The sequence below is a fragment of the Myxocyprinus asiaticus genome, chromosome 33 (assembly GCF_019703515.2).
Source record: "Myxocyprinus asiaticus isolate MX2 ecotype Aquarium Trade chromosome 33, UBuf_Myxa_2, whole genome shotgun sequence".
NCBI classification, from domain to species: domain Eukaryota; kingdom Metazoa; phylum Chordata; class Actinopteri; order Cypriniformes; family Catostomidae; genus Myxocyprinus; species Myxocyprinus asiaticus.
The window spans coordinates 23,896,503-23,910,774 of record NC_059376.1 but is presented as its reverse complement, the minus strand read 5'-3'; the positions used below and the strand labels follow the sequence as shown (position 1 = coordinate 23,910,774).

At 41.0% G+C, this 14,272-nt stretch overlaps 1 protein-coding gene across 4 annotated transcripts in view; it reads right to left on the bottom strand.

Annotated features, from left to right (window-relative positions):
• Positions 1–14,272, bottom strand: part of LOC127424268 (ras-related protein Rap-1A) — a 34,561-nt gene that overhangs the window by 1,100 nt on the left and 19,189 nt on the right. Inside the window, exons 6-10 of one of the 4 annotated variants that reach the window (XR_007894437.1) lie at positions 12,264–12,407; positions 12,004–12,131; positions 8,914–9,244; positions 8,781–8,820; positions 6–8,630 (exon numbers count right to left, since the gene is read on the bottom strand). Coding sequence is in view for 2 of the 4 variants with exons in the window: in XM_051669290.1 (XP_051525250.1) it covers positions 12,042–12,131; positions 12,264–12,407 (234 nt within the window). In the remaining 2 variants the exon portion in view is untranslated. Of the gene's footprint in view, positions 1–5; positions 8,631–8,780; positions 9,245–12,003; positions 12,132–12,263; positions 12,408–14,272 lie in introns of those variants that run through there. The other 3 variants (XR_007894438.1, XM_051669292.1, XM_051669290.1) reach the window with 3 other exon arrangements.

The following is a 14,272-nucleotide window of genomic DNA, read 5'->3' as shown; positions in this document are numbered from 1 at the left end:
TGCAAGAAAAAGAGAAAAGAAAACGTATGACTTCCATCTAAAGTGGAACTCAACTCGCAACAACTGAAGCTGGTGCCACACTAGCAGACCCCAAACTATATTTTGGCCGAGCGTGTCACACAGGCAGACTGTTTTGCTGAGATCTCACCCTCTTCAGTCGGAGGTATGACAGACTTGCAAATATAAAATGGCGGTGGGGTGACAAGCATACAAACTCACCATAACTCTCTCCACTGGATTCCCTGTCACATGGCGCTCACCAAAATAACAACATAGTTGTTCATAGTTCCACACTAACAGATTTTTCTCTCTGATAAGTTTGTCTCTTTAATTCTTTACATTTAGTTCTTTAATATGCACCACTGCTACAGCCAAAGCGCTGTTTGTTCACTATCGATCAACGTTCCTGTTATAATGTATAATCCAATATTTTATTTGAGAGGTGTTCTTGAGAGTATTTGTCAAAAGTTATTCTGCAGATTCTGTCTAACACTGCTTTAATAAATAGTTTACCTGTAAAAAGGATTATCAAACTGTTGGACGACGTAAACTAGCCTACATGTCGCTTCCCCGCGATATTTATAATCTAACAGTCAGGGAATTCATGCGCAGTGGCGGGTAATTTTGCACATTTACCCGCCACCGTCGACACGAAATGCCGCTAGACACAAAGACGCATGCTTGAGGAAACACACCTGATTATATTTTGAAGAACAGACGAAAGAAATGCCGGCAATGAGCGTGTCTGGTTTGCTTTTTCGTTCAGAAGTTCATTTGCATATTGGCACCCACACGCACAGCGCGACCATGTCTGGCTGAACACGCACAAATGCTAAGTTCTCACTTGACAGACTCTCTCTGTCAGTCATCTAGGAGCAGTTTGTAATAGTGTTGTCTATGAGCACGCTGCATAGGAGCTCAGACTATCTCAGGATGCATATACAAATAAAATGCAACGACATTGGGACTACAGGTGATGAGGTGAATTTTCATGTGTCAATTCAGTATAATTCATAATTCAGTACTTGAACAAGTTTACTCTTTAGCCTCCATTTGTATGTTGCAAAATTATCATTATGATAATAGTAATAGCCTATGGTAATATGTTATATTTTATATTTTAAAATAAAATAAAAAAAATTGTTTGACAAGTTAAAATGATTTGTAGACAGTTTATTTATTTGTTGATTACAAATGGACATAATGCAGCATTATATATGGGTTCTGTTTCATTCCTCCTGACTGCCAGAGGCATTGTTAAACACTAGTGGATTAGCCAGATAGGTCGAGAGAATATACCAACAAAATCACGTGATGACATGGGTTGAGCTCAGAGGGTCTCGCCTGTTAGAGACAGGTAGTTTTTTTTCCGGAGGATATTCGCGCTGTCAAGTGCAGCTTACTAGAGCAGTGAACTCATTGTAATCGCAAAGCTGTGACAGTGTGCTTCCACCATTCAATGAATTTGGATTTCATTTCGGATTGGCTTACTTTGTGAGTGTTTTACATCTTTCTGCTCATCGGTAACACTTGTTGCCTCTCGGTTCTATCTGGTGGCTGGTGTTAGCCACACTGATAGTTAGCGGTTTCCCCGCTAACTTTATTATTACATCATAATAATTTTTGTTGTGTTTTTTGCCAAACTTTGATACTCTGGGCCTTACGGTGCAATCCGATGGCTAGTTACAATTGAATATTGGATAGTGTTTTTATCAGCCTGACATTTCTGGTCCGTTATCGCTACTTGTAGACTTATGGTTCTATCCAAAGGTGTTCATTGCTGATCTAACATGGCTCATAACGCTATTGCTACCGGCTTCCCGCCGATCTGTAAACTGTGTCCAATTGTGCTTCTCCCCAATGGACACGAAGTTTGCCCACATTGTTTGGGAATTCAGCATCTGAGAGATGCTCACTGGCCCATGTCTGCACTGCAGCCTTTTCCAATGTCACAGAGTTGGATACTATTTCGACGGTTAAACTCGTGCAGCCAGAGTTAGCCCCCACAGACTCAGAAACGCCATGCTATGGCGGCGGCAGGTGCCCCCCCAACTAAGAAAAAGTCTAGTGCTAAAAGCAGCCGTATGGAGGACCCTTCGCTCTTTAAGACAGTGGCTGTTCTCTCTTCAGAGATGGCAGAAACGTCTTCTCCAGTTGCCTCAACCTGTGATTCCTCCCCCGCCTGCAACAGTGACACGAGAAGAAGAGGATATTTCAAATCTGGGAATTGAGGAATCTCTTGACTCCCCTTATCTTTCACATAATTCAGACATGGATGTTCTCTCTACAAGTGCTTCCAACTCCCATTTTCATGAGCATGTTGTTGTGCAACCTCCCCCCCCCCAGGATGGTTTTGCTGGGTTTTCGGTGGCAGTTCGCTCTAGTGGGGATTCTGTTCAATCATCAGGTAATGCCCCAACATCTTCTGATGATATATTGAATGTACTCCAGATGGCTGTTGCTCGCCTGGGACTTGTTAGACCATCTGCCCAATCCACCAAGTCCAATGTCTTTTTTAGACAATCGTCCGCAACAAATTCCTTTACCTTGCCACCATGTCAAGACTTTGTGGAGGAATTTGAGCACCCTCACATGTCCAGGCGCACCTAAGCGGCAATCGAAGACGGCCTGTATACTCGCTTTCATGGCTGAAGCAGATTCCATCGGGGTGGGGTGTGCACCAGAAAGAGCAACCTGTTGCATCCTTGGTTGTGTTTCCTGACGAGGCTCTGCGGCGTAATGAACGTCTCCCTAGTGCACAATGCGGATGCACAGATGCACTTTTGAAAAAGGCCTACGAGTCTACCGCCTACATAACATGTGCAGAAAACACAATCTGCCAGTTGCTACTCGCTATCTCCATTACTTGAGACAGCGAATATCGATCCCTTCAATTCACAGTTTCATGCAAACGGCTCTTTTGGTGATGGGTCATGTGACTCACAAGCTGGGTGCGCTTACCGCTACACTCCTAACAGCTTGCCGCCAAGTGTGGCTTGCTCAGGCGAAACTGCCAGAGGATTGCAAAAAATGCTGAGGGAGCTTCCAATTGTTCCTGGGCACCTCTTCGGCCCAAACATCCAGGAACTACTGGAAAAGAGTTAAGTTGTCCAAAGCTACTTGTCAGCTGACATAGGTACAGCAAACTCCTACTTTTAGGGTACTGGCAGTTCAAGTCCGCCACAGTTTCGCTACACAGGAACAATGCAACACTCTACTCCACAGCCACAGACCCTTCAGAGACCTCGTGCTATTTTAGTACAACAACTGAAATACTGGAGGGACACAACATCGGATCCTTGGGTCCTGTCTATTCTGAGCAAGGGGTATACCCTACAGTTCTGTCGCCGGCCCCCCAGATTCTCAGGAATCATCCCTACAATTGTCAGGGATGCAGTTTGTTTGATGGCACTCTCTCAAGAAATTATTTTATCATTGGAAAAGGGAGCCACAGAAAAATTTAAATTCCCTCTTTCAAAGGGACAGGTTCTATTCGACTTATTTCCTGGTTCCAAAAAAGGACAGTGGTTTCAATCCAATTCTTGATTTGAGACATCTGAATTTGTTTCTAAAGGTCCTTCCCTTTCGAATGTTATGCACAGCTGATGTTCTGCGGTCTGTGACGAGGGAAGATTGGTTTGTGAGTGTCAACCTCAAGGGCACATACTTTCAGGTTCATGGTCCTCATGTCTTCACAAGATGCATGAGTGCAGCACTGTCTCCCCTTTTGTCAAGAGGAATACAAATTTTGCCTTATTTGATGACTGGCTACTTTGTAGCCCCACAAAGCACCAGGCGATGTGCGACTCCAGAATACTTCTGGAACATGTGCAGAGATTGGGCCTCTCTGTGAACAAGTCAAAGAGCTGTCTGGTCCCAACACAATCAACTACATTTTTAGGAATAACTTTGAATTCTCTTGCAATGTCTGCCACTTTGTCACATGTGCGGGTGACCAGCATCCTGCGACTCCTGACTTGTTTCCGCCCTGGAGTGCCACTACAGTACAGAATGTTCCTGTGACTGATGGGAATGTTAACGGCTGCCACAGTAGTAATTCCGTTGGGCTTACTCCACCCTCAGACCACTCCAGAGGTGGAACAATGGTTTAAGGTTGAATCCTACCAGACATCACCACTGGTTGATTGTCATTTCTCACCATTGCATTCGTGCCCTTAGGCAGTGGAATCAAAGGGAATTCCTGAAAGTGGGGGTGCCTCTAGGTGTTACTCCCTCTCACTGGGAAGTAATTACGACTAGCGCCTCCCTCATGTGGAACAAGAGGGGCATTTACGTTTGTTGGACAGCAAATCAATCCAGAGACCATGTCAATCTGCTTGAGCGTCGTGCGGTGTTCTTGCTAGTTCTAGCGGGCCATCATGTGCTTGTTCGATCAGACAACATCTCGACAGTGTTCCATCTGAACCATCAGTGGGGCACGAGGTCTCACAGGTCCCTGGAACTCACTCACAAGATTCTCACATGGTACCTACCATGACTTGCGTTATTAAGAGCGGTTCATATTCCAGGGTCAGACAATCAGATAGCAGATGCTCTCTCCAGAGACAACTACATTCAGGGGAATGGAGGCTTCATCCAGATGTAGTACAGGAGATATGGCATCGGTTCAACAGGGCAGAGGTGGATCTTTTTGCATCAGAGATGACCACTCACTGTCGATTATGGTTCGCAAGGTTAGAAGCATCCAGCCCCTTGGGTCAGGATGCACTGTCTCATGAATGGCCAAATTGCCTACTATATGCTTTTCCTCCAATTTTACTGTTGTGGGAGACGTTGCACAGGATTTCCATATGCAAACACAGGGTTCTTCTGGTGGCGTCATGGTGGTCGGGCAGGCCTTGGTTTCCTCTGCTCTAATCTCTTTTGTCAGTGTGTTTCTGGACTGATTGTAAAAGATTTTATCCCAACTTCTGTAAGCATCCTCTTACTGCCCGAGTTTTGCTGTAAACCATGGTTTGTCATTGTTGAACATTAAATAAGTCCTAGTAGGAATGCACATATCCTCACAGAAACTGATATATGATGTCACAGTATCTGTGAGCTCGTCCAGATTGGTGTCTGCAGCTTCAAAAACACTCCAATCAGTGCAGTCAAAGCAGGCTTGTAGTTCCAGCTCTGCTTCATTGATCCATCTTTTTACAGTCTTTACTACACGTTTAACTGATTTAGTTTCTGCCTGAAACTCAAAAAGATGAACCAGACAGTGATCAGGGAGTCCCAAAGCTGCTCTATGGACAGAGCAATATGCATCCTTTAATGTTATGTAGCAGTGATCCAGTATATTTCTGTCTCTGGGGTGGGGGGGGGTGTAATGTGCTGTCCGTATTTTGGCAATTCACGGGTGAGGTTGGCTCTGTTAAAATTGCAGAGAATAATAATAAGTGAGTCCGGGTATTGTTGTTCCATGTCCATGATCTGATCAGCCAGCTGTTGCAGCACTGCGCTCACATGCTTGTGGAGGAATATAAACAACACTCAACGAGGAAAACTCCTGTGGTGAGTAGAAAGGCTTACCAGTTGATAAAGAGCGATTCCAAATTAGGACAGCACATCTTCTTTGATGTTGTTACATCTGTACACCAACTTTCATTGATGAAAAAGCATGTTCTACCACCTCTTGTTATCCCAGTTAATGCCGCAATGCGATCCGCTCTGAACAGCTGAAAGCCCGGCAGATGTCACGCGCTGTCCGGAATGGCTTCACTCAGCCAGGTTTCTGTGAAGCACAAGTCAGCTGAGTTACTGCGCTCTGAAACAACAATATGCTGCTCAGTCCTAGGCTACTACATTTGTTTGAAATGGCACGTGAGGTATTCACTTACAGCACTATAATCAAAATTATCTGGCTAAACTATTTTATAACACATGTCCTATCATGTAGACCTAGGCCTGTCACGATAACTACATTGGTTGGGCGATATATTGTCCCAGAAATAATTGCAATAAACGATATTATTGTCATTTTAAGACCATTTTATGCCATTGGTATAATGATAATAGCATAATAATGCAAGTGCACCATTTCAAAGAGCAATTAACTTTTAATTCTTAAGAATATTCAGACATTGGAATTGGAATGTAAAAAAAAAAAATTTAATATCCTAAATAAAACAAATAAAATAAAACCACACAATCAAAACAATAAATAAAATGGACTCTCGGGCTCCGTTAACAAAATTGCGCTAAATATTAAACATTTGGCACAGGCGTATAGAGTCATTCATTCCTTAACAGGCAATATACTGCCAATCCAGTTTCTCAAAGGTTATGAGCTTTGTTAACAAAAAGTGCAAAGTAACAACATTTTAGCTACAAGTTAGATATAAGTAACAAGTAGAACAAAGTAACATGTTTGACAAAGTCAGTTTAGGACTCCTTTTAGAGTGTCTCTCGACATAACACAAAGGCACTTGTGTGGAGATTCTCCATCTACAGTTTCTTCCCTGACCTTTTCTCAGTATAGTGGGGTGAAAGTGTACTTATTGGGATAGAATAAACACATCAGATATAGTTTCCACTAACAACTGAACTCAAGTGGACAACAGAGCTCTCTTGTGGCCAAATCATGCAATTGCATTTCTAAAAATACAACATACTACAAATACAACAAACAGTAAAGTAAAAAAAAAAAAAAAAAAAAAAAGAAATATGACCAATGCGATGAGGCCTTGTGCCTTTTAAAATCACAGTTATAATAAGCACACATTTGCTCAAAAACACAAAACCCTCAGTCAGGTGTCCATATGAACAAAGGCAGAGATGCCACAACAGGCCATATCTGCTGCCAAATCTGTATTTTAATTGTTAGGCAGATTCCAAGCAAGGAACACCAACATGTTTACCTTGTGGGGCTTAAGGCAGGATCTCTCTGGGGTAACAATGTTGCCAGCTGTGCTGAGCATTCTCTCTGAGCTAGTGCTTGTTGCACAAATGCACATGTATTTTTGTGCTAACTTGGCTATTAGAGGAAATCTTCTATAATTATCATGCCACCACATCAAGGGATCAGATGATGCATCAAGTGCTTCTTCCTGAAAGAACTTGGTCAGCTCTGCATCAGCCTAGGGCTGTCAAAACGGTTGAAAAACGAAATTCGAATTTCTTACTTACATAATAGTATTATACGAATTCTTAAGACATTATTTTGTTAGAGGAAAAAAAAAGTACTGTATTGTCTCCTAAGCCCACAACAGGGCGCAAGCGAGGGCAATGAGCAAACCAAATCAAGCATCGAATTTTTTTATTGAAAAGAAATGACACGACTTTGTTTAAAGTGCATAACGTTTTAAACAATCATTCATAAATCAAATATAATATCCTAAATGTGCACGTAAGGAAATTGAGGTAACAAAAGTGCATTTAAATGGAAGTGCATCAGTAATATGAGAAAACACGCTTCAACAGACAGCGTAATGTATTACGTTAACACAAAATGGCAAACTGTCATTCCGAAACTATCCACTCACTCATACATCTTGTACATCTCACTTGTACATTTAATGCTGGCCCCTCGTCATGACATTCTCGAGAAAACTCTTTGGGATGAGAAGACTGCATGTGTGTTCTCAAGTTAGATGTTGTGGAGTGATATAGCAGCGGTTTCTTACACAACTTACAAATGACGTTGGTTGTGTCAACAATTTTGCCTTCGATACTCCAGAAACCGAAGCGCCACACAGCACTTAAGATGTTTTGGGGTAAGTAAGATCCTCTCCGACTCCGAGTCCTCACTCTCTTTTTCCGGCATTTTTTAAATAAACAACGCAGCCGTGCCGCATCTGATGGGTTGAACTGGATAGGCTAACAAAAACAAACCTTGTCAGCTACGTCATCATCAAGTCTCGTGCGCCTCCTGATACACCTAAAATTCGAATGCACGGTTTTTGCATTCGAACGTGCAGTTTTTTTTTTTTTTTTATACGACAAATATTCGAAATTCAAATTTTAATTTGACAGCCCTACATCAGCCTGCACTATTTTTGGTACCGATACAGCCTGGGTCTGACGACTTGTGAGCTGGGTTCTTCTGTTCTGGAGAAGGTCACTCAGCCTCTTCTTCTTGGGTGATGGAGGTTCAGATCCATCATTACCCCCTGCAGCTTTACCACAGCTCTCACCACTGGCACGTTCTCCACTTCCTTCTTCCACTCATGTCTTGTAGCTCTTGCAAGAGCTGATGTTTGACATCATCCAAGACCTCTGCATCCTCCATGCTACCACGATACCTCGGATCCAAGATGGTGGCCTTTCTCAGGAGGTCTTGGATTTCAGGTGGGCTGTATTTCTCCGTCAATTCCCTGCACGTTTTCCTTTATCTTTGCTGTCAGTGCAGTGTCACTGGGGTCTGGTGATAAAAGTTTGCCTTTAAGAAGTTCCAACACAGGCTTTACTGAGGACACAATGATGTATTTTTCCCCTGAGAGAACATCCGCAAAATCAGCCACTGGCTTTATTGCTGCATTAATGGATTCCAACACAGAAACATCCTGCCAGGTTGGGCTGAGGTGGCCATGTTTTCTATCTTCAACTAGGACACATCTTATGGTTGGGGGTTGCTCCAACACCCTCTCTATCATTTTTTGCTTGGTGCCCCATCATGTGGCGACATCCTGTGGGAAAGATAACATTTGTTCTTTTTCATTAGTTAGTCTATAATCAACATTATTCAACAAATACTACTTTTAAAATTTCCATTATTTATCACAAATAATTGTACATGGTTATATTATAATGTAACCAATGATCTAATACGTACATACCTGCTCACGAAATTATGTACATTACAGGCCCCAAAGTAAGCTATAAATTAAAAATAACAACCCTTTAAATTAACTTTAATTAAACCTTTAAACATTTTGTGTTGCATATTAACACAATTTATCCAACACTCACCAGTACTAGACTGTGTTTGGGGGAGATTGGCTTCAGTCTGTGCCTTCCTCAGGTCTCTCTTCTTTAGCCAGCTCAGGTTGAAGGTGTTGACAAGATTCCTACAAAGTCCCATGGCATGCGCTGTGTGATCCTTGTCACTGTCCAAACCATGGGAAACAGCCATATGGAGGTTGTGGCCTAATCAACTGAGCCATGGCCAGCCAAGTTTGCATATTGCAGCCACAATGTTAAATGCTAAAGCAGACTGAAGGGCTTCTGCAAGTACGTCAGCAGTTATGTAATGTATGGTCAAGCTCATGTATGTGGTCATATTTCAGCTTGTAGTTCAAATCTGTAGTGGCAGAATAAAAGCAGATGTCTTTTATCTCCTTCAGAATGTCATCTTTCACTTTGTTGTACAAGGCTGGAATGGTCAGTCTGGGAGATGTACGTTTTCTTTGGCAATTCATACTGCCTGTCAAAAGTTTTCAGTGTATTTTTAAATGCTGGTTTTTCAACCGTGTTGAATGGCTGCATCTCTTTGGCTATATAGCGAGTTATGCTATCTGTGAGCATGTGCCATTTCGTGCTGTCACGTTTATATCTGCACTGTCGGGCAAAGGTATCCATAATAGAGACTGTCGGGAAGGCCCCTCTCCATCTCCAACTGCTGTTTTTGTTCCCAGCTCAGAATCTGGATGGGATGGTTATGTTTTAGATGAGCTTATAGGTTAGTTGTACTGCCCCTTTTCGTTGCCACTGTTTTTAAACAAAGTCGACATACCGGCTCATTTACGTTAATGGGCTCTCCTCTCTCAATTGGCTTAAAGCCAAAATGTTCCCACACTGGAGCTATGGAATGTGGCTTTTGACTTATTCTTCCAAACTTTCTGGCTGGAATTATGCAGTCGTCGGGAAAAACACCTATTAGCCTCGAGTAACACATTATCTTCACCTGTCGCTGTCCGCTCTGTGTGTGTGTGGAGGAGCTGCCTGAGCCCCGCCACCAACACAGACAGCTGACGAGAGGACAGAAGCAGCACGACTGGCAAAAATGTTGGTGACATTCATTTTTATGTAAACAAACACACATATAAACATAATGGTTAATATCGAGGTCAGCAAAAATTATCGAGATCATGTCCATATATTGTACAATAAGTCGACAAGGTAATTATCGTGACAGGCCTACGTATAATAATGAAAGATGACCAAGCCAATGAGTTTAAGTTCTGGGCGGAGTGACACATGTAGCCCCGCCCCATATGTTGCCCACCCCATTCTGCAAGCTGCAGCCAGGTATATTTGAAGCAAGCCGGATGCGTTTTTTCAGTTTTGAAGCCATTTACTCAGCAAGATGTCCTGACGGTCAAGTGACTGACAACCTCCCGCTGGGAGAAGCTAATGCGCGCTTTGTCTCTCTCTGCCTGGCCTGGCCTGAAATTCATTTAAATTAATTTTAATCCCAAATTAGGATGATGCTATATAGAACAGTATTAGCTGAAGTACACAATCACTGCCAGTAGCCTATTTCAACAACATAGGGTGTTTTGATTGACAATCAACACTCAAAACATTGCTCACTTTGAACCTCCTATTGTCAGCAGGTGAGCTGATGTTACTATGATTGCAATTAATAGGGTACCTCCATCTGAGGATTATGCACCACTTTATGCAGCCCTCCGTGTTTTGTTGTGGCGATTGTGGCAGTGGTTAAGGTTCTCTGCTGTGAACCTAAAGATTGTAGAACACCATCTTTTCATCACCTTCAACAAAACAATGGCTTTTTGGTGACTAAGGCATTCAACCCCAAATTACAGTCTCTGCAATCAGTGTACCGCAAATCACTTTTGATGAAAATTGCACTCATTGGCACATGATCATGATAAAGATTTTGATAATCATTTAAGATGATCGATAATCATTTAAGATGATCACGTCTTAGCTCTCAGAGCGACATGCAATATGTGAGTGCTACTCATGAACAACATATCAGATGTAGATGCTCAATAGTTCACCTATAACAAGCATCAAGAACAGCACTGGAGGATCATTTCACCAGATTTTAATAAGAAGCTAATTAAAATACTGTGACCTAGGCCCCACACACACGAGTTTTAACTCTTTAAAGTTAAGGCATGACTGAATATATTACTATATGAATATATATGATATATTTTACTATTGTATAATAAATGAAAAGTTAATAAATAATAATAATGATGATTATAATAATAATACATTTACAAATTACAACAATTCTTAAGTTGGCTGGATTTTAAAAAAATAATTCTGTGAATGAAAAGTGGACTTGTATCCTATTACAACTAAAGTGAAAAAAGAAAGAGAGATCTGAATCCTTTTATGCCCAGATACAATTTGGAAAAAAAATTGCAAAGAGAACTGGCTTCTTTTCTCCTGAAGACTTTTACATAAATTACTGTTCATTTTGCTGCAGCATTATCCAGAAGACTAGTTAAGAATTACGTTTTTATAAATGTGTAGCCTATTAAGATTGTAATAATGTGGAGTTAGAGGTTTGTTTATTTTCATATAAAAAAAAAAAGTACTCCCAAACAGTTCCACACAGTTAGGTAAAAATATTCTGATAAAGAAAAAAACAACAATGGTATGGAAACGGGATCGGAATTGGCCGATACTGAGATTTCAGGTATCAGAATCAGAAGAAAAAAGTGGTATGGGTGAACCTACTTTTAACTGTAAAATTTATCAAAACAAAGTCTTGATATGGCCTAGTGTGATTCACTGCAAAAGGCTGCAATTTAAATAAATAAATGTATAGCCAGCATGCATTGTGTGCTTCGTATGAAAGGGCGGCACTCTGTTGAACATGCAAGTTATTTAAAAGTAATTTTGATGTGATTTTTTTGTTGTTCTTCTTCTAGCCTTTATATCCAAGTAGCAGAAAAATAAAATGTTAGAGGTTCACATTGCAGTTGAAATTGCAATGTTTCACAAAAAAACCACAACATGATTTTTGGTCAAAATGCTCAGCCCAACTTTTAACCATCTTCTGCTTACATAGATGTGTGGACACTGATCATGGAACTATTTCCTAATAGTGCATGTACTGAATTAATTATTGACTACCTGGCTCAGAGCTGCTGCAGTGATGCTCTGCAGTTGTGTTACAGTAGGATGCAGTTTGACTTCTTTTTTGCTCTCTTCTTCTCCATTGGCGTCTTTCTGTTTATCTGTCTTACCAGGTCATAAAAGATCTGAAACACACACAAAAACAAAGGCTTTTTATTGGAGGACTATGATTACAGATATGCAAGTTACCAAGGGTGATGTTTACTCTGTGCCAATATGTTTGTATTTTGCTTTAGATGAAGTGAAGTGTGACTTACCTCATTGACATTGATCTTTGATTTGGCGGAAGATTCTACAAAGGCACAATTACTCCACTGACGAGCGAGATTCTGACCCTGCTCTTTCCCAACCACTCTCTCATCCTCTAAATCACACTTATTTCCGACCAAGATCATTGGCACCTAGACAGATAAAGAGAGACATCTGATGAGTGCGTGTATTGTGTTTGTATCAGGTTTAAATGAGAATTAACATTGACAGCTCAAAGAAACATGATTAATTCAAAAATAGCATGGCCTGATTTTTCCATATACAAGATCTCTTAGAAGAAAGGTGCAAAAAACAAAACAAAAGTGCTTGTGTAACAAAGATTCCCATATATGCATAAATAATTCTACCCTTAGATTTAATTGAGAACCAAGTAATTTTTATTTGTATAAATTTGTATTATTTGTACTGTCTATAATATCTTAGTCTTTATTGTGCGGTTTGATTAACATTTTTTTATTGTAGATTATGCCTTAAATACATAGTGTATATATACACTCACCGACCACTTTATTAGGTACACCTGTACAACTACTTATTCATGTGATTATCTAATCAGCCAATCATGTGGCAGTAGAGCAATGCATAAAATCATGCAGATATGGGCTAGGAGCTTCAGTTAATGTTCACATCAGCCATCAGAAAGGGGAAAAAATGTGATCTAAGTGATTTCAACCATGGCATGATTGTTGGTGCCAGACGGTCTGGTTTGAGTATTTCTGTAACTGCTCATCTCTTGGGATTTTCACGCACAACAGTCTCTAGAGTGTATAGAGTGTATAACCTTTCTGACATGGAATGCCATTTTTTTTTTCCTGGACAATGGCTGTACCAACGCCATAAAACCAGTCCTTTTTGTACAAAATGAGTTAACAGTTAATGTCACACATTTTCTTATTTGATTACTGATCACAAAATTATGTGGAATCTTAAATATTACTTATATTGTGTCATTCATTTTACAAAATCACGCAGAGCTGGGTAATTACTAGCACGCAAGCAACATTGAGAGGGGAGAATGCCATTTTATTTAAATCTTGATGTAGCCTAATCCTTCCTCATGATCATGCAGCACGTTTTCATCAGCTGAATGGGAGGCTACAGATTATTAAAGTGTAACGAGACTCGCGCTGCATGTGCAAGCCATTCGTGCATCACAAGCTGATCAACTAGTCCATTTCGGTGAATCGCACCTGCAAAATCTTAAAACTTTATTCCAGGTTTAATTTATATTTTGAATAGACTCAGATTTTTGAACCCCACGATGTGGGTTTATGTTTTCTCTTTTAATTGTTTAATGTAATTTTGAATGTGACCAGTTTAAGGAGGGTATACCTGTATGTTGGGTTGGAAATCTCAAGGATTAATAGTGGTGTTTTCATTACATCACGTGTTGTTCTGAAAGCATAAAGAAACAAATGAAACACGGAATGTAGGTTGTTATCCACGCAGCCTGACCGAAGCAACGTAGTGAGGAGAATAGCATCACAGAATGCACAACACGTCAAACCTTGAGGCGAATGGGCTACAACAGCAGAAGACCATGTTGGGTTCCACTTCTGTCAGCCAAGAACAGAAAGCTGAGACTGCAGTGGGCCCACCATCTGCATGTCACAGCAGAAATCAAGATTCATCAGACCAGGCAATGTTTTTCCAATCGTCTACCATACAGTTATGGTGAGCCTGTGCCCACTGCAGCCTCAGTTTCCTGTTCTTAGCTGACATCCGCCTCAATGTTCAAAGTGTTGTATGTTCAGAAATGCTTTTCTGCATAGTACTGTTGTACCGTGTGTGTTTTTTGGGTGGCTGTCACCTTCCTGTCATCTTGAACCAGTCTGGCCATTCTCCTCTGACCTGTCATTAACAGACCATTGTTGCCCTCAGAACTACCACTCACTGGATGCTTTTTGTTTTTCGAAACATTCTCTATACACACTAGAGACTGTTGTACATGAAAATCCCAGGAGATCAGCAGTTACAGAAATATTCAAACCAGCCC